The 15,225-nt window shown below is 41.9% G+C and overlaps 1 protein-coding gene across 1 annotated transcript in view; it reads left to right on the top strand.

Annotated features, from left to right (window-relative positions):
• The first annotated feature begins 4,421 nt into the window (after positions 1-4,421).
• The window catches only part of capn9 (calpain 9), a 70,403-nt gene continuing 59,599 nt past the window's right edge, over positions 4,422-15,225 (top strand). The window contains exon 1 of the mRNA XM_060852300.1: positions 4,422-4,761. Within this exon, the coding sequence (XP_060708283.1) occupies positions 4,537-4,761 (225 nt within the window). The 5' untranslated portion in view covers positions 4,422-4,536. The remainder of the gene's footprint in view (positions 4,762-15,225) is intronic.

Raw genomic sequence — 15,225 nt, 5'->3', positions numbered from 1 at the left:
TTTATATATAACCCTCAAGAGTTCGAGCTGCCAGAGGAAGTGGTGGAGGCTGGTGCAATTACAACATTTAAAAGGTATCTGGATGGGTACATGAATAAACAGGTTTAGAACGATATGGGCTAAACACTGGCAAATGGAACTAAATTAATTTTGGATATCTGGTTGGCATGAACAATTTAGATTGAAAGATCTGTTTCCATGCAGTACGGTTCTATGACTCTATAAGTTCACCCCTCAATGTCCTACACTCCTGTGAAAAAAAGCCCCAGCCTATCCAGCCTCCTCTTATAACTCAAACCCTCCATTCTCGCCAACATCCTAGTCAATCTCTTCTGAACCCTCTCCAGCTTAATAATATCCTTCCTACAACAGGGTGAGCAGAACTGCACACAATACTCCAGAAGAGGCCTCACCAACATCTTGTACAATGTCAACATAACGTCCCAACTCTTATATTCAAAGGTCTGAACAAGGAAGGCAAGCATACTAAATGCCTTCTTAACCACCCTATTGATATGTGATATAAACTTCAAAGAATTATATACCTGAACCCCTCGGTCTCTTGTTCTACAACACTACCCAAAGCCCAACTTTTAATTGTATAAGTCCTGCCCTTGTTTGTTTTACCAAAACTTTTCAGCCCATTGAACCAATTGATCAAGATCTCTTTGTAATCTTAGATAACCTTCTTCACTGTTCATTATATCTCCAATTTTGGTGTCACCTACAAACTTACTAACCATGCCTCCTATATTCTATATTCCTCAAAATCTGGTCACTGTTTAGGAGCTGAAGCATTCAATATACACAGAAAGCTCCCAAAACCAATGTGATCGGACCGTCTATATTTTTGTGATGTTGGTTGAGGGATGAATATTGGCCAAGGAATTGGAGAGAACTTCCATTCTGTTCTTCAGAATAATGCTAATGGCATAATGAGAAGGCACAAGAGTATCAGTTGTGTCTCATTGGAAAACCTGTACATAAGGCACAGATTCTGACTAGAACTCCATTAGGGAAAATTAATTTTAAAAAGGAGTTTGAGATAAAGGTATGCTGTAAGTTTTTCATATATTTCTGACATTAATAAGTTCAACATCATTGACACGTTCCATTCTAATTTTGAAGTGGCAGATAGCTCCTTCTGCTAGTCATCAGAAGTAAGAAAGATGTGTGACAGAAAGAGAGGTTGGATCCACAGAACAGAGATACGATGTTGAAATCTGTGAAACCACCACTGCGCACAGCCTGACTCCTATTGGGCCTCACTTTGGGGATACGAAGTTTAGCTGGTGATATCTTTTCCAAGTCAGGATAGTGAGTGACCTAGAGGAAACCTGCAGGTCATGGTGCTCCCACCCATCTGCTATCCTTGTCTTCCTAAGTTGTAGCAGTTATGGGTTTGGAAGGTTCTGCCTAAGGACCTTGCGCAAATTTCTGTTTATTTTGCAGATGGTACACATTGATGCCACTGAGCTTTGTAGGTGGAGGGAGTAGATGTTTGAGAATGCTGTGCTGATCAAGTGGGCTGCTTTGTCCTGGATGATCTTAAGCTTTTTGAGTGTTGATGGAAGCATATTCATCCAGACAAGTGGGAAGTATTTCATCACACTCTTGTGCCTTATAGATGATGGACTTCAAAGAGTCACGAGATGAATTACTTGCTTCAAGATGCCTAGGGTCTGACCTGCTCTTGTAGCTATTATATTTTTATGGTGAGTCTGGTTCACTTTCTGGTCAATGGTAACCCTCAGGTCATTGGTAGTGGGGAATTCAGCAATAGTAATACAATTGAATGTTAAGGCATGTCATATATTCTGTCTTATTGGAGATGGTCATTGCCTGACACTTGTGTGACAAGGAATGTGAACTACTACTTGTCAGCCCAAACCTGGACATTTTCCAGGTCTTGCTGCAATTGGACATGGACTGCTACAGTATCTGAGAACTGGAAAAGGTTGAAAAAAATGGGCTGCTGAGTGAACTATCAAGACAGTTGAATAAAGTGGATAATAAGGTGGGAGGTTATAGTGGAACTGTATAAACATTGCTTAGGTCACGCCTAGAGTATTGTTATGGAATCCACATTATAGGAGGATTGTAATAGCCTTGAAGAGGGTGCAAAAAACATTTACACAGATGTTGCCTGGGTTGGAGAGCTTCAGTTATGAAGAGAGATTGGATAGACTGCTGATGTTTTCCTTAAAGCAGAAGAGATTAAGAGGGGTCATGATTGAGTTGTATAAAATTATGAGGAGCATAGATGGGTAGACTGGAAGATACATTTTCCCTTGATGGGACATGAATCAATGAATACTTATGATGTGGAGGTGCTGGTGTTGGACTGGGGTCGACAAAGTTAAAAATCACACAACACCAGGTTACAGTCCAACAGGTTTATTTCAAAGTACAAGATTTCAGAGCTTTGCTCCTTTTTCAGGTAGCTAGTCAGGACTAGCTACCTGATGAAGTAGCAGAACTCCAACAGCTTGTACTTTGAAATAAATCTGGTGGACTATAACCTGGTGTTGTGTGATTTTTAACTTAATGAATAGTGACACAGATTTAAGGTAAGGGGCAGAAGGTTCAGAGGACATGTGAGGAAAAACATTTTCACCTAGACAGTGATGGGAATCTGGAATGCACTGTCTCCAAGGGTGGTACAGGCAGAAACCTGCATTACATTTAAATAGTACTCATATATGCACCTGGGATGCCCAGGCATACAGGCTATGGGCAAGTGCTAGAAAATGGCATCAGAATAGTTAGGTGGTTGTTTTTGACCAGTATGAATGTGATGGGCCTAAGCACCTTTTTCTAGGCTGTAAGTTTCTTTGGCTCTCATAAAATCAACACTGGAGTAGATATTAGAGACTTTAGCAATAATGAAGTGATACTTTTGACTTCCCAAAGTTTTTGCTACCGACTCACTGCAAAATGTAACTTCCTCATGCACTTACTGCGAAACAAAACCTCAGCTCATTGACTAGATATACTGTGGAAGAAAGTTAGCTTCTTCCCTCTTGTGTCATTGGGTGTTCACTAGAAATCTTGAGAGAAAGGAATGAAATGAATAAATAGTTTTGAGGTGTTCAGGACAAAATAGTTTCACAGAAACAGTGGTAATTCTTTCAAGTGTCTTGCATTACTAGGCACTCCCAAATCTGAGGGGCCACAGCAAGTTGTTCTACATGGCCCGGTTGAACTCGTTTTTATTTCCTAATGGCACAACATGTAAGGTATAATCAAAGGCCCTCCCTATTATAACCTGTCTGTGAATCATTCCTGGATGTGCAGTATTCCTATGCAGCAGTGTTGCGAGATAATAGCATGTGCAGGCAATGCATTCACAACAAATTTTCATGTGTCCAGTTCTGGTAACTAGTAGACTTATTTAAATCAGACTTACATCTCTGCTGAAAGCATGTGGATAAAAAGTTTCACCTGAACACTAAAGACCATGCTGCTGTCCTACTACAGAATGTGCAGACCAGTTATATACACATAGTTAGGATATAGGTCTAAAATAAAATAAAGAACTGCAGACACTGGAAATCTGAAACAAAAACATAATTTGCTGGAGAAACATAGTGGGTCTGGCAGCATCTGTGGAGAGTAAGCAGCTTTAATGTTTCAGGTCCAATGACCGTTCTTCAGAACCGTTCTGACTTGGAACATTAAGTCTGATTTCACTCCACAGATTCTGCCAGACCTACTATGTTGCTCTGGAAATTTATGATTTTTGCTTAAGATAGTGTTGCAGTGATAGTGTTTCTGCCTCTGAGTTCAAGTCCTGGTTTAGGATTTAGCAGCCGGAGAAGCTGAGTCATACATGGCTGAACAAGTTGTACATTAACCTGTGAATCTTTCCTCCATATGACAATGGCAGGTATTAAGACCATCCTGGTCAGCCAAGCGATGGTACCCCCTACCATGACCATCCACAATCTGAAACATGCATGTAAAAGTCTCGAGTCAGAATTGGTAGCACACTGTTATCCCAGAGGCTAGACTGCTGGAGGAGATTGCAGAGGGGTGGACTAGGTCACGGAAGGGAGGAATTTGAAGAAAAGGATGAGAAGTTTAGTTTTGAGGTATTGTCAGACTGGGAGCCAGTGAAGATCAAGGGATAATGATGGGTGAACAGGAGTTGGTGTGAGTTAGGATATAGGCTGTAGGGAATAAAAGACAAGAGGCTAGCCAGGAGAATGCTGAAATATTTGAGTCCGGGTGTAAGAAAGGCTTGAACAACCAAGGTTGGCTGAGCTGCAGTAAAGTTCCAGGGGAAGCAGACTGGTCTAAATAGGAGTTACTGAGATGTTTGATGAGGGTGTGTCAGTTTTGGGACTGGCAATGACAATAGAAGTGAGAGGAAAGTTCTCTGAGGAGAGGTGGAGTTAATGTGCAGTGAGGTGGAGTTCTACAGGAGATTCCACAACAGGTGAAACTGCACAGACAGGTAAACCAACACCTTACCCAGGGACTCTCTTCAGTTCCTGCAGTTGTTGTCTCGGCTTCACTTGTTACCTGCCAAACATGCCTTATGTGTTCAGCTCGGTGAGTGGGGGATCCCAAAAAAAGAAGGCAGTGAAAGACCGAGGGACCATCGGGGTGAAGGCGAGAAAGGCCACCTACCAGGAGCTGAAAAATCTGTGCTTAACTCAGGGGGTTTTATACGAGGATCCAGAATTCCCAGCGGATGAATCTTCCCTGTTTTACAGCGAGAAGCCGGCGGTTAGTTTTGAGTGGAAACGGCCGAAAGTAAGTGCTGGCTCTATGTGTACACGTGATTGGCGTTGAGTATACAAAGACTGAGAGCTGCGTACACTTCGGGGCTGAGGTTATTGCAGCGGCTGACAGCTGTACACACTGGAACTGGGGTTATGACGGGCTGAGAGCTGTGTACACGCTGGAACTGGGGTTATGACGGGGGCTGAGAGCTGTGTACACGCTGGAACTGGGGTTATTGCAGGGGCTGAGAGCTGTGTACACGCTGGAACTGGGGTTATTACAGGGGCTGAGAGCTGTGTACACACTGGAACTGGGGTTATTGCAGGGGATGAGAGCTGTGTACACACTGGAACTGGGGTTATGACAGGGGCTGATGGCTGTGTACAGGCTGGAACTGGAGTTATGACAGACTGAGAGCTGTGTACACGCTGGAACTGGGGTTATGACAGGGGCTGACAGCTGTGTACAAGCTGGAACTGGGGTAATTTACAGGGGATGACGTTTGTGTACAAGCTGGAACTGGGGTTATGAGCTGATGGCTGTGTACACACTGGAATTGGGGTTATGATAGGGGCTGAGAGCTGTGTACATGCTGGAACTGGGGTTATTACAGTGACTGAGAGTTGTGCACACACTGGGACTGAGGTTATACAGGGGCTGAGAGCTGTGTACACGCTGGAACTGGGGTTATGATGGGCTGACAGCTGTGTACACACTGGGACTGAGGTTAATACAGGGACTGAGAGCTGTGTACACGCTGGGACTGAGGTTATTACAGGGACTGAGAGTTGTGTACACGCTGGGACTGAGGTTATTACAGGGACTGAGAGCTGTGTACACGCTGGGACTGAGGTTATTACAGGGACTGAGAGTTGTGTACACGCTGGGACTGAGGTTATTACAGGGACTGAGAGCTGTGTACACGCTGGAACTGAGGTTATACAAGACTGAGCTGTGTACATGCTGGAACTGGGGTTATTACAGGGGCTGAGAGCTGTGTACCCACTGGAACTGGGGTTATGACAGGGGCTGAGAGCTGTGTACACGCTGGAACTGGGGTTATTACAGGGGCTGAGAGCTGTGTACACAGCTGGACCTGGGGTTACGACAGGGGCTGATGGCTGTGTACAGGCTGGAACTGGAGTTATGACGGATTGAGAGCTGTGTACACGCTGGAACTGGGGTTATGACAGGGGCTGACAGCTGTGTACATGCTGGAACTGGGGTAATTACAGGGGATGACGGCTGTGTACAAGCTGGAACTGGGGTTATGAGCTGATGGCTGTGTACACACTGGAATTGGGGTTATGATAGGGGCTGAGAGCTGTGTACACGCTGGAACTGGGGTTATGACAGGGGCTGAGAGCTGTGTACATGCTGGAACTGGGGTTATTACAGTGACTGAGAGTTGTGCACACACTGGGACTGAGGTTATACAGGGGCTGAGAGCTGTGTACACGCTGGAACTGGGGTTATGATGGGCTGACAGCTGTGTACACGCTGGGACTGAGGTTAATACAGGGACTGAGAGCTGTGTACACGCTGGGACTGAGGTTATTACAGGGACTGAGAGTTGTGTACACGCTGGGACTGAGGTTATTACAGGGACTGAGAGCTGTGTACACGCTGGGACTGAGGTTATTACAGGGACTGAGAGTTGTGTACACGCTGGGACTGAGGTTATTACAGGGACTGAGAGCTGTGTACACGCTGGAACTGAGGTTATACAAGACTGAGCTGTGTACACACTGGAACTCAGGTTATTACAGGGACTGAGAGTTGTGTACACGCTGGGACTGAGGTTATTACAGGGACTGAGAGTTGTGTACACGCTGGGACTGAGGTTATTACAGGGACTGAGAGCTGTGTACACGCTGGAACTGAGGTTATACAAGACTGAGCTGTGTACACGCTGGAACTCAGGTTATTACAGGGACTGAGAGCTGTGTACGTACTGGAACTGAGGTTATACAGGGACTGAGAGCTGTGTTTTGAGGTATGTCAGGCTGGGAGCCAGTGAAGGTCAAGGGATAATGATGGGTAAGAACGGCTTGGACAACCAAGGATGGCTGAGCTGCAGTAAGTTCCAGGGGAAGCAGACTGTCTAAACAGGAGATATTTGATGAGGGTGTGTCAGTTTTGGGATTGGCAATGAGACCACTACCTTCAAGCCACTCACCATCCTGACTGTTAGCTCTGTATGTGACGTTTTATCATTAACAGATGGCTGGCTGTACAGGGGCTGAGGATTCTGTAAATGGCAACTGAGATATTGTCTTAAAGCTGCATACCATGACTGAGGACTGCACACAAGAGACTTAGGGATGTGTACACAGGGACGTAGGGTTATATACACTGGGACTCAGGGTTTCATACATAGGAAGTGAAGGTTATATACACAGGGACTGGGTTGCGTAAATGGTGATTAAATGCTACTTACACATGGACAGCTGTGTACATGGGGATTGAGGGTTGCATACAGAGTGATTGAAGACCTTGTACATGAAAATTGAATTCTGCATTCTCAGTAATTGAGGGCTGTGCATTTAGTAACTGATGGCTGTGCACATGGAGGCTGAAGGCTGCATACATAATCCCACACCCTGCATCCTGTAGGTTACCATTGACCAGACATTCCACTGGACTAGCCATATACAGTGGCTGCCACAGAAGATCAGAGGCTAGGAATCATGCAGCAAGAAACTCATTTTCTGTCTCCTAGAGCACCTCCAGAAGCCACATGTCAAGAGTATGTTGGAATACCCCCACTCGCCTTGATATGTGCAGCTCCAACAACACTCAAAAGGCTTGACACCATCCAGGCCAAACAGCCCACTTGATAGGTATCTTATCCACTACCATCCCAACATTCACTCCATCCAGCACGATGCACTGGTAGCAGAGTTGTTTTCTATAAGATGCATGACAGTAACTTATCAAGGGCTGTTGAATAGCATCTTCCAAATCCAAGGCCTGGAAAGACAAGGGCAGCTGATCCATTGGAACACCACCACCTGCAAGTTCCCCTTCAAGCCACTCACCATCCTGACTTGGAAATATACCACCATTCCTTCACTGAGTGAGTCAGCTCGGTGGCTAGGTGGCTAAATTTTGTTGCTGGATGATGTCAACATCAATGGATTTAATGCCATATTGCTGTGGTAGATCATTGATGGCTCCTTCTTTGTCTTACCCCAGTTCTGATTGTAGTGTTTCTCAAGCTATAAAACTACTTTTTTCTGTCTAACAGAAAGGGATGCCTATGGCCCCTCTGGGAGGTCTTTCAACACATTGACTACAGCAGTTCAAGAAGGCAGCTCACCATCATCTTCTCAAGGATGGCTAAAATGCCTTATCAATTTAGTGACTTGCTAGGCAGCAAAGACTTAAGCTCATTGCTGTAACACTGGCAACACATCCCATGTAAATCACCAAAAGAAATTGGGAGCTGCAAACACGGGAATCGAGGTTACTGACTGACAAGGGAATGAAGTCTCCATTGTGATTTGAATGTTAAAACCTATTTGTGCAGTGTGATCCCAATTATATGGTCACCATGTGTATACATAAAGAAATGTGTGAAGAGGCAGTAGGGGGAATTGAGTATCCTGTATATAGAGTTTGCTGGATTGATTTCCAGAGTATGTGCATGCTTCAAGAATCAATCCACTGGCACATATACCTGATTTCTATAAGTGCTGGAATTCTTTATTTTAAAAGTGTTAAGAGGAGGAAAGGCAAACTTTTTATTTTGCAGAAGAGCAAATGTTTGGTCTACAGAAGTAATATCTATTGTGACTTCAATAGTCACAACCTTCAAAAGGCATTGGACAAGTCCATGATTTTGTGAACACACAGCATCTGATACTGCACACACACACAGAAAAGGTAGCATGTCATTATAGTCCCTGGACACATACTGTCACACAGCAAGGACTAATCATCTGGTATGACATGAGTTCAAATATCAACGTGGCAGTTGGTGAATTCAAATTTTAGTTAATTGATTAAGTCAAATATAGTGATTATGAAATTGCTAGATTGCCATTAAAGAGCCATTTGGTTCACTAATTTCCTTTAAGGGAGGAAATCTATCATTCTTACTCAATCTTATTGAATGTAATTCCAGATTATGTTTAATTTTTCACCGCCGAATAAATCACCAATTATATCAAACTGCTAAAGAAAATTAAAATGAGAATAAATTGGATGGAACACTCAACGTCAACTGTGGCACCATACTTGGACATGACAAAGGCCCACCCAGCTCTGTCAAACCCAAAAGTTCCTCCTCACATATGAATGGGCAGTAAATAATGAGCTTGCCAGTGATGGCCTAAGAATTTAAAAAAGATCACTATGTTGCATGTCACTTAAAGCAAAGAGACATTAATTACATTTCAAAACAGAATGAGGGGAATAAGGAACATCTTCTTTTAAAAGAACCCCTTAAAAATATTGTCACCTTGATGAATATCATGAACACTCACAGATAAATGTGAAGCTTGGTTGAATAGAGGGATATTCTCTGCTGTCCATGACTGATCGAGGCCAACAAGTTGATGTTTAGGAAGAGGCTAGTGGATAATCTAATTTTGGAAAGCTATCGATAGTGCATATAACTCTACATTTTAGCAAAAAAAAGTGAATAATGTGATGATGGAAATCTGAAACAAAACCAGAAATTGATGCAGAAACTCAACAGGTCTGGCAGCATCTGTGGAGAAAAAGCAGAGTTAACGTTTGGGTCCAGTGACACTTATTCAGAACTATTTCTATTCATAAGAGGGGGCAACGGATGTTGGCCATGCTGGCAGTACCAACAATCTAAGGAAGTGTTTTTTTAAAAATAATGACCCCACTGTGTTCTACTTAAGTTCGTGGCTCTTTTAATTCGACTTGATTTGGACTCATCATGCAAACAACAGATTGCTTACAATGCTAATAACTAAAGGGAGGTTTTGATGCCATTCCAGATCCATTCTCTCCTGTTGTGATCATTTATTCTCCACACCCATTGCTTAGCTTCTCTCCCTGGACTTTGCAATGTGTGATGGTCTGAAAACCAGACCAGGTTATGTTACGAAGGAGCTTGTACAATGATCTCAGCATTCCTGTGCTCTGTCAGGTAAAGTAAGCCAGAGTTCCTATTCTAATCATTGTTACTGAAGATACAGATTTTATCATCCGCAGAATACACACATACTTTGCATTCATCAACAGTGACAAAAATGCAGAGGTGCACTGCCCAGCCCATTGAAGGGTGTGACCATGCTCTGATAAGGGAGGCTTTATTTTAGCTTCAATGATTTAAGTGATGTTGATTCGCCTTGTTGGGGAAAAAAAGAATTTCCTCAGAACCTGTCATTTGGAAGACATCTATTTGGCTAGTCTGACTGAAAATGTTGACCAGGTGGATTATGTGGATTTACATGGAATTAACAGTTCAGAACCAGGCCATTTAGCTCAACTGGTCAGTGTTGGTATTTTATCCTTCACATACATGTACCTCTTCCCACCAACCTCCATCTCACTGCATCAAAATTGCTTTTCCCTTTTGCACCTATCTAGTTTTCCTTTAAATGCACTGATTACTTGTTTCAATTACTCCAAGTTCCACATTCCCACCACTCTCTGGGTAAAAACGTATCCCCTGAAGTCAGTGTTTGCATTTATTAGTGATTTACCTATATTTATCGCTCTAAGTTTTAGACAGTAAAAACATTTTTCTACATCAAATACTTTCACCCCTCTGCTTCCCCCAAACCTGTTCTTTGACCATGAAGGAAGCCTCCCTGCCTGTTCAGTCTATCCAGATTGATGTAACTTCTCAGCTTTGATACTGTTCTTGTAAATTATGAAGTAAATGAACAGCTCCAAATGCTGCCCTGCCCACAGTAATTAATGACATTTCTGTTGTGCAAACCAGAAAAAGATGAGTCAGAAAGATTTGGTTTCTTTGACATTACAGGTTCCAACAACTTTCAAGAAGCAGCTCAAAGTTCACCTTTGTGTTTTTTTTAAAGCAGGTTTGTACTTACAAACAAGGAATAGGACTGGACCATTCAGTCCTTCAAACTTGCTTCACCTCTTGATAAGTAGCCAGGCAGGAGGCTGGAAGAACACAACAAGCCAGGCAGCATCAAGCAGTGGAGAAGTCGGCGTTTCAGACTTCTTCAGAACCTTTTGATAAGACGATGGTTAAGCTGAGTACAATCATAAATCCAGGTTACCCTGATAACCGTTCACACTCTTTGCCTTCAAAAATCCATCATCTCTGCCTTGAAAATATCGAGACTCTACTTCCATGGCCTTTGCAGGGAGAGCGTTCCAAACGTTCATAATGTTTTAAAAGGATGCTCAAACTGCATAGTTAATTTATTCAATTAGATTATATGGAACATACAGCACAGAAACATGCTGTTCATTACAATTAGACCATGTTTCATGTATACTTCACCGAAGTCCCTCAATCTAATTCTATTACCAGAACTTCCTATTACAACCTCCCACCCCCCCCACCCCCACTGAACTCTTTCATATACATCTATTGTTATTAATGTTATGTACTTCCATTTCCCTTAACTACACCATGAGTTTGGGAGTTCCACATTCTCATTACTCTCTTGATGAAGAGAATCCCTATGGGATTTTTTGGTGACCATCTTATCTTGATGGCTTCCAGTTAGGTACTGTACTGTAGGGTATCTAATCTAATAATGTCTCTACACTTTCAAAATCTTTCATAACTTTAAATACTTGTTGGATCACTCTGTAACCTCGCGCTGTAGAAGATCGCTAATAGAAAATCACCATACCTGTTTAGTAGAAAGTTTGTGTTATCCAAACAACATCCACAATTCATCAATCGCGTTACAGTCAATTTGTGCTGACGAAACATGCATTATAGCAGAACGTCCAATATGGCTTCCACCTCAACTATTCCTTGTTTAAAATGGCCGGTATGGTGATGTACCAGAGGGCATGGCTCACACCCATTGCTGACTCATCCTCAACCAGTCATCAGCTGTCAACCTTTCTGTAGAATCCCCTTCACTTGGTGTTAATATTCAATGATTTTAGAGCCAGGCATGTTGTCAGAAATGAGGAACTTCAGCAACGAGAAAGACTGGACCAGCTGGGGCTGTTTTGGATGGAACAAAGGAAGCACAGGGGATTTTAATTAGGGTGCATAAGATTATAAATAGCCTATACAGAGTGATAGGAAGGACCTTATTTTTAAAATAAAAACTTTCATGGTGAAATAACACTTCAGAGACCAGCATCCCATCATCAATAATGCTTTATTTACAAATGCGTAGCCTTACACAATAGCACTGCCTCTCATTGAGTCAGGCATTCAGCATCTCAATATCCCTGAGATTCATTCTTTTACATCAGCAAGGTCTCCCTGATTGGACCAGATTAACAGCCTAAATCAGGGAATGCATATTTTATGATGTTCAACTGGCTGACCTTCCTTTGTTACTGTCACTACACATGGGACATCGGTGTTGCTGGTAGAGTCAGCATTTATTGCCTATCCCTAATTGTCCCTGAAACAAGTGGCTCCGTAGGCTATTTCAGAAGCAGTTAAAATTCATTCACATTGCTGTGGGTTTGGAGTAACATGTAAGCCAAGGAAGATATTGAAAAAGAAGGAAAGTTGCCCATTCAGGTTGAAGCGTTTGATCACTTAATGATAATAAATTAATACAGAGCTTGAGGGGATCTGAAACTACACGATAAAATCATTGTGAAAGATTAATGAGCAAATGCATATTGGTTCCATTTAATCTGAAGGCTGCATTTTGTGTCTTTTAGAATATTGTAAATAGGTATTACTGTAAAATGTGCGTTATTCGGTGCACACACTAAGAATGGGTGGTGCTAGTAAATAAAAATGCCGGTTATTAGGGAGTTGCCTAATAGTAACAATGGAGATGTTGATAAAATACGCATTGCCTTGCATAGTTATACTTTTGAATGCCTCAGATAGGAAGAACTAGACAATAAAGACAACCTTTATAAAGCTTTGTAAAGAAGGCAGTAATTAAATCACTATGAATAGCAGGGAAAGGGATGGATGACATGAAACACTTAACGCTTTTTGTGCTGATTTGGTCCAATGCACCACTTCCTAGCTATTACTGAGATGCATTGCTGCATTTTGTGAACACACCCTCTCTCTAAAGAAGGGGGAAGCACCATAATTCAGGAAACTTTGAATAAATAGTTTTAAATCTCGAATATCACCCTCGAAGGAAAATGAAAAAGTTTAACATATACATGGTTCATGGCCATTGTGGGGTGGGGATGATTACCAGAGATTTTGGTTGGTAGAGCATTCCGGTTGCCATGTCCCAGCTAATGTGAATTTTACTGTAGTACGCATGGAATGTGTACATCAAATGTTGGAATTGTTATAAGTGTTTGAACAAACTAATGTTTGCTGTAGTTGGTCTGGCATGGTGAAACATAGTACCTGAGTTCAGCATTGAATTGTGAACTCACTAATAAGAGTTTGTGCGAATGGGATTGTGTTGAGTGATTTAATCGGTATTGAATGTTGAATTGCATAATATGAACTTATTAAAGAAAATTATATTATTCTGTTGAATCTGATGTCTTTGAATAACAAAAGGAAACGGAACAAGAAAGCAGTCTGATTACATTAGTGTCCTGTTTGGAATCAAACTGTACAAATTGCTTCCCAGCTTGGTGTAGTCAAGTGACCTTTTCTATGAGGCACTCACTGCAAATATCCAAGTTGGAATCAGTGCAATAAAGACACGGTACAAGTGAGACTGTTGTCCTGCAAACTGTAAAATACTGTTGGACTGGAACTAAGACTGATTTTTGAAGAGATATAGAAAAGTAAAAGTTGTTAAATTATTTAATTAAAACTAGAATGTGCAGGACTGCTGAAAGCTGCTACATGCTGCAGAAAATGAATTTTTAGAAAGTAGAGTGCTGTGGAAAGCACTGGTTAAAACAGAGCGGCAGCATTTCTTTCTCTCCCAACATCAGTTGAAATTAGAGGTGACTGAAACGGAACTCTCAATTTTTCCACTTACAGTAACAAATCTACAAGATTGTGACAGATTTATTTAACAATTTAGAGCAGCTATGAGTAGCTATAATTTGCATCACTGTTGGGGAGAGACTGTTTCAAAATGTATTCCCCTAAATCTCTACAAAGATTGGGAAAAACAGACTGCAGAAATTTAGAAAGCTTTGAATGTGTTATTTTAATCCCAAGTGAGGACAACTTATGAATGCTATGTGTTAGGATCATAGGTGAAAAAGAGTTCGTTCATCAATATGTGAGTATATTAACAGCTCTCAGAATCCTGTGAATCTGCACAACTAGAATATGGTCTAATTGAAAATAACATTGTATTAGGTATAAGAAACTCTGCAGTGAGAGCATGTTCACAGAGAAGTGAAAAGTACTGTCAGCAAAATGATCAACATGTGCGGAAGCACTAAGGTTATCAATTAGCAACTGGAACATACTCATGGAAGAATATACCAAGTCTTGTATTATGCTGACAGACATTTCAGGTCAAAAGGACAGAAACATCATTGATAAACAGCAGGATGCAAATACTGAGGAGGATATCACATTAAGGAAAAGAAGTCATGTTCAGTGTGGGGAAAGCAGTGTTCTCACTGTAAGAAGTGGAATCATTTTGAGTATAATTCTTTGGCCAGAAAAAAATCATGAGCACGTAAGTACAGATGGCGACTGGAGAGAGAACAGCTGAAGATTCACTCTTTACCATATAATATGTTTGTTCAATCAGGGTGATAGGTGATAAATGGTTTGTGACTGTGGAATGAGGACTGCAGAAAGAGAACACCAAGGTTATGTGAAATGTCAGATAGACACTGTTATCTCTTTACAACATCATGTCCTTTACAGACCTATGCAAAGTGGCTGAACACGATGATCCAAAAATGAAGATCTCAAAAGTAAGGTTGAGGTTATGTGATAGCAGTACTTGTATATTTGTGCCAAAAGGACAGATTACTCAACCCTGGCCTAACCCTGTATTTCCATGGCTAATCCACCTAGCCTAAACATCTTTGGACTGTGGGAGAAAACCCATGCAGACACAGGGAGGATGTGCAAATTCCACATAGTCGCCTGAGGCTGGGATCGAACCCAGGTCCCTGGCCCCGTGAGGTAGCAATGCTAACCATTGAGCCGCCATGCTATCCATTCTGCCATTCTGGACATGGGTTTGTGAAATACTGATGTTTGTGCATGGTGTTTAGCATTTCCATGGCTCCAGGGTATGAATGCAGGCAACATGATATAATCAGTGGTCTTCCAAAAATAGAAAGCATGGTAGATATTATGCTAGTTTATGGATACGGAATCACAATGGAAGAAGCTACTGCCCACCACAATCAAAATCTAATGCGACTTCTAGACATACCTTGCCAGATGAACCTGAACAAGAAAAAATTGCAATTAAAGATACC

Source organism: Hemiscyllium ocellatum, chromosome 3, assembly GCF_020745735.1.
Source record: "Hemiscyllium ocellatum isolate sHemOce1 chromosome 3, sHemOce1.pat.X.cur, whole genome shotgun sequence".
NCBI classification, from domain to species: Eukaryota; Metazoa; Chordata; class Chondrichthyes; order Orectolobiformes; family Hemiscylliidae; genus Hemiscyllium; species Hemiscyllium ocellatum.
This window is presented reverse-complemented; position numbering and strand designations above follow the sequence as displayed.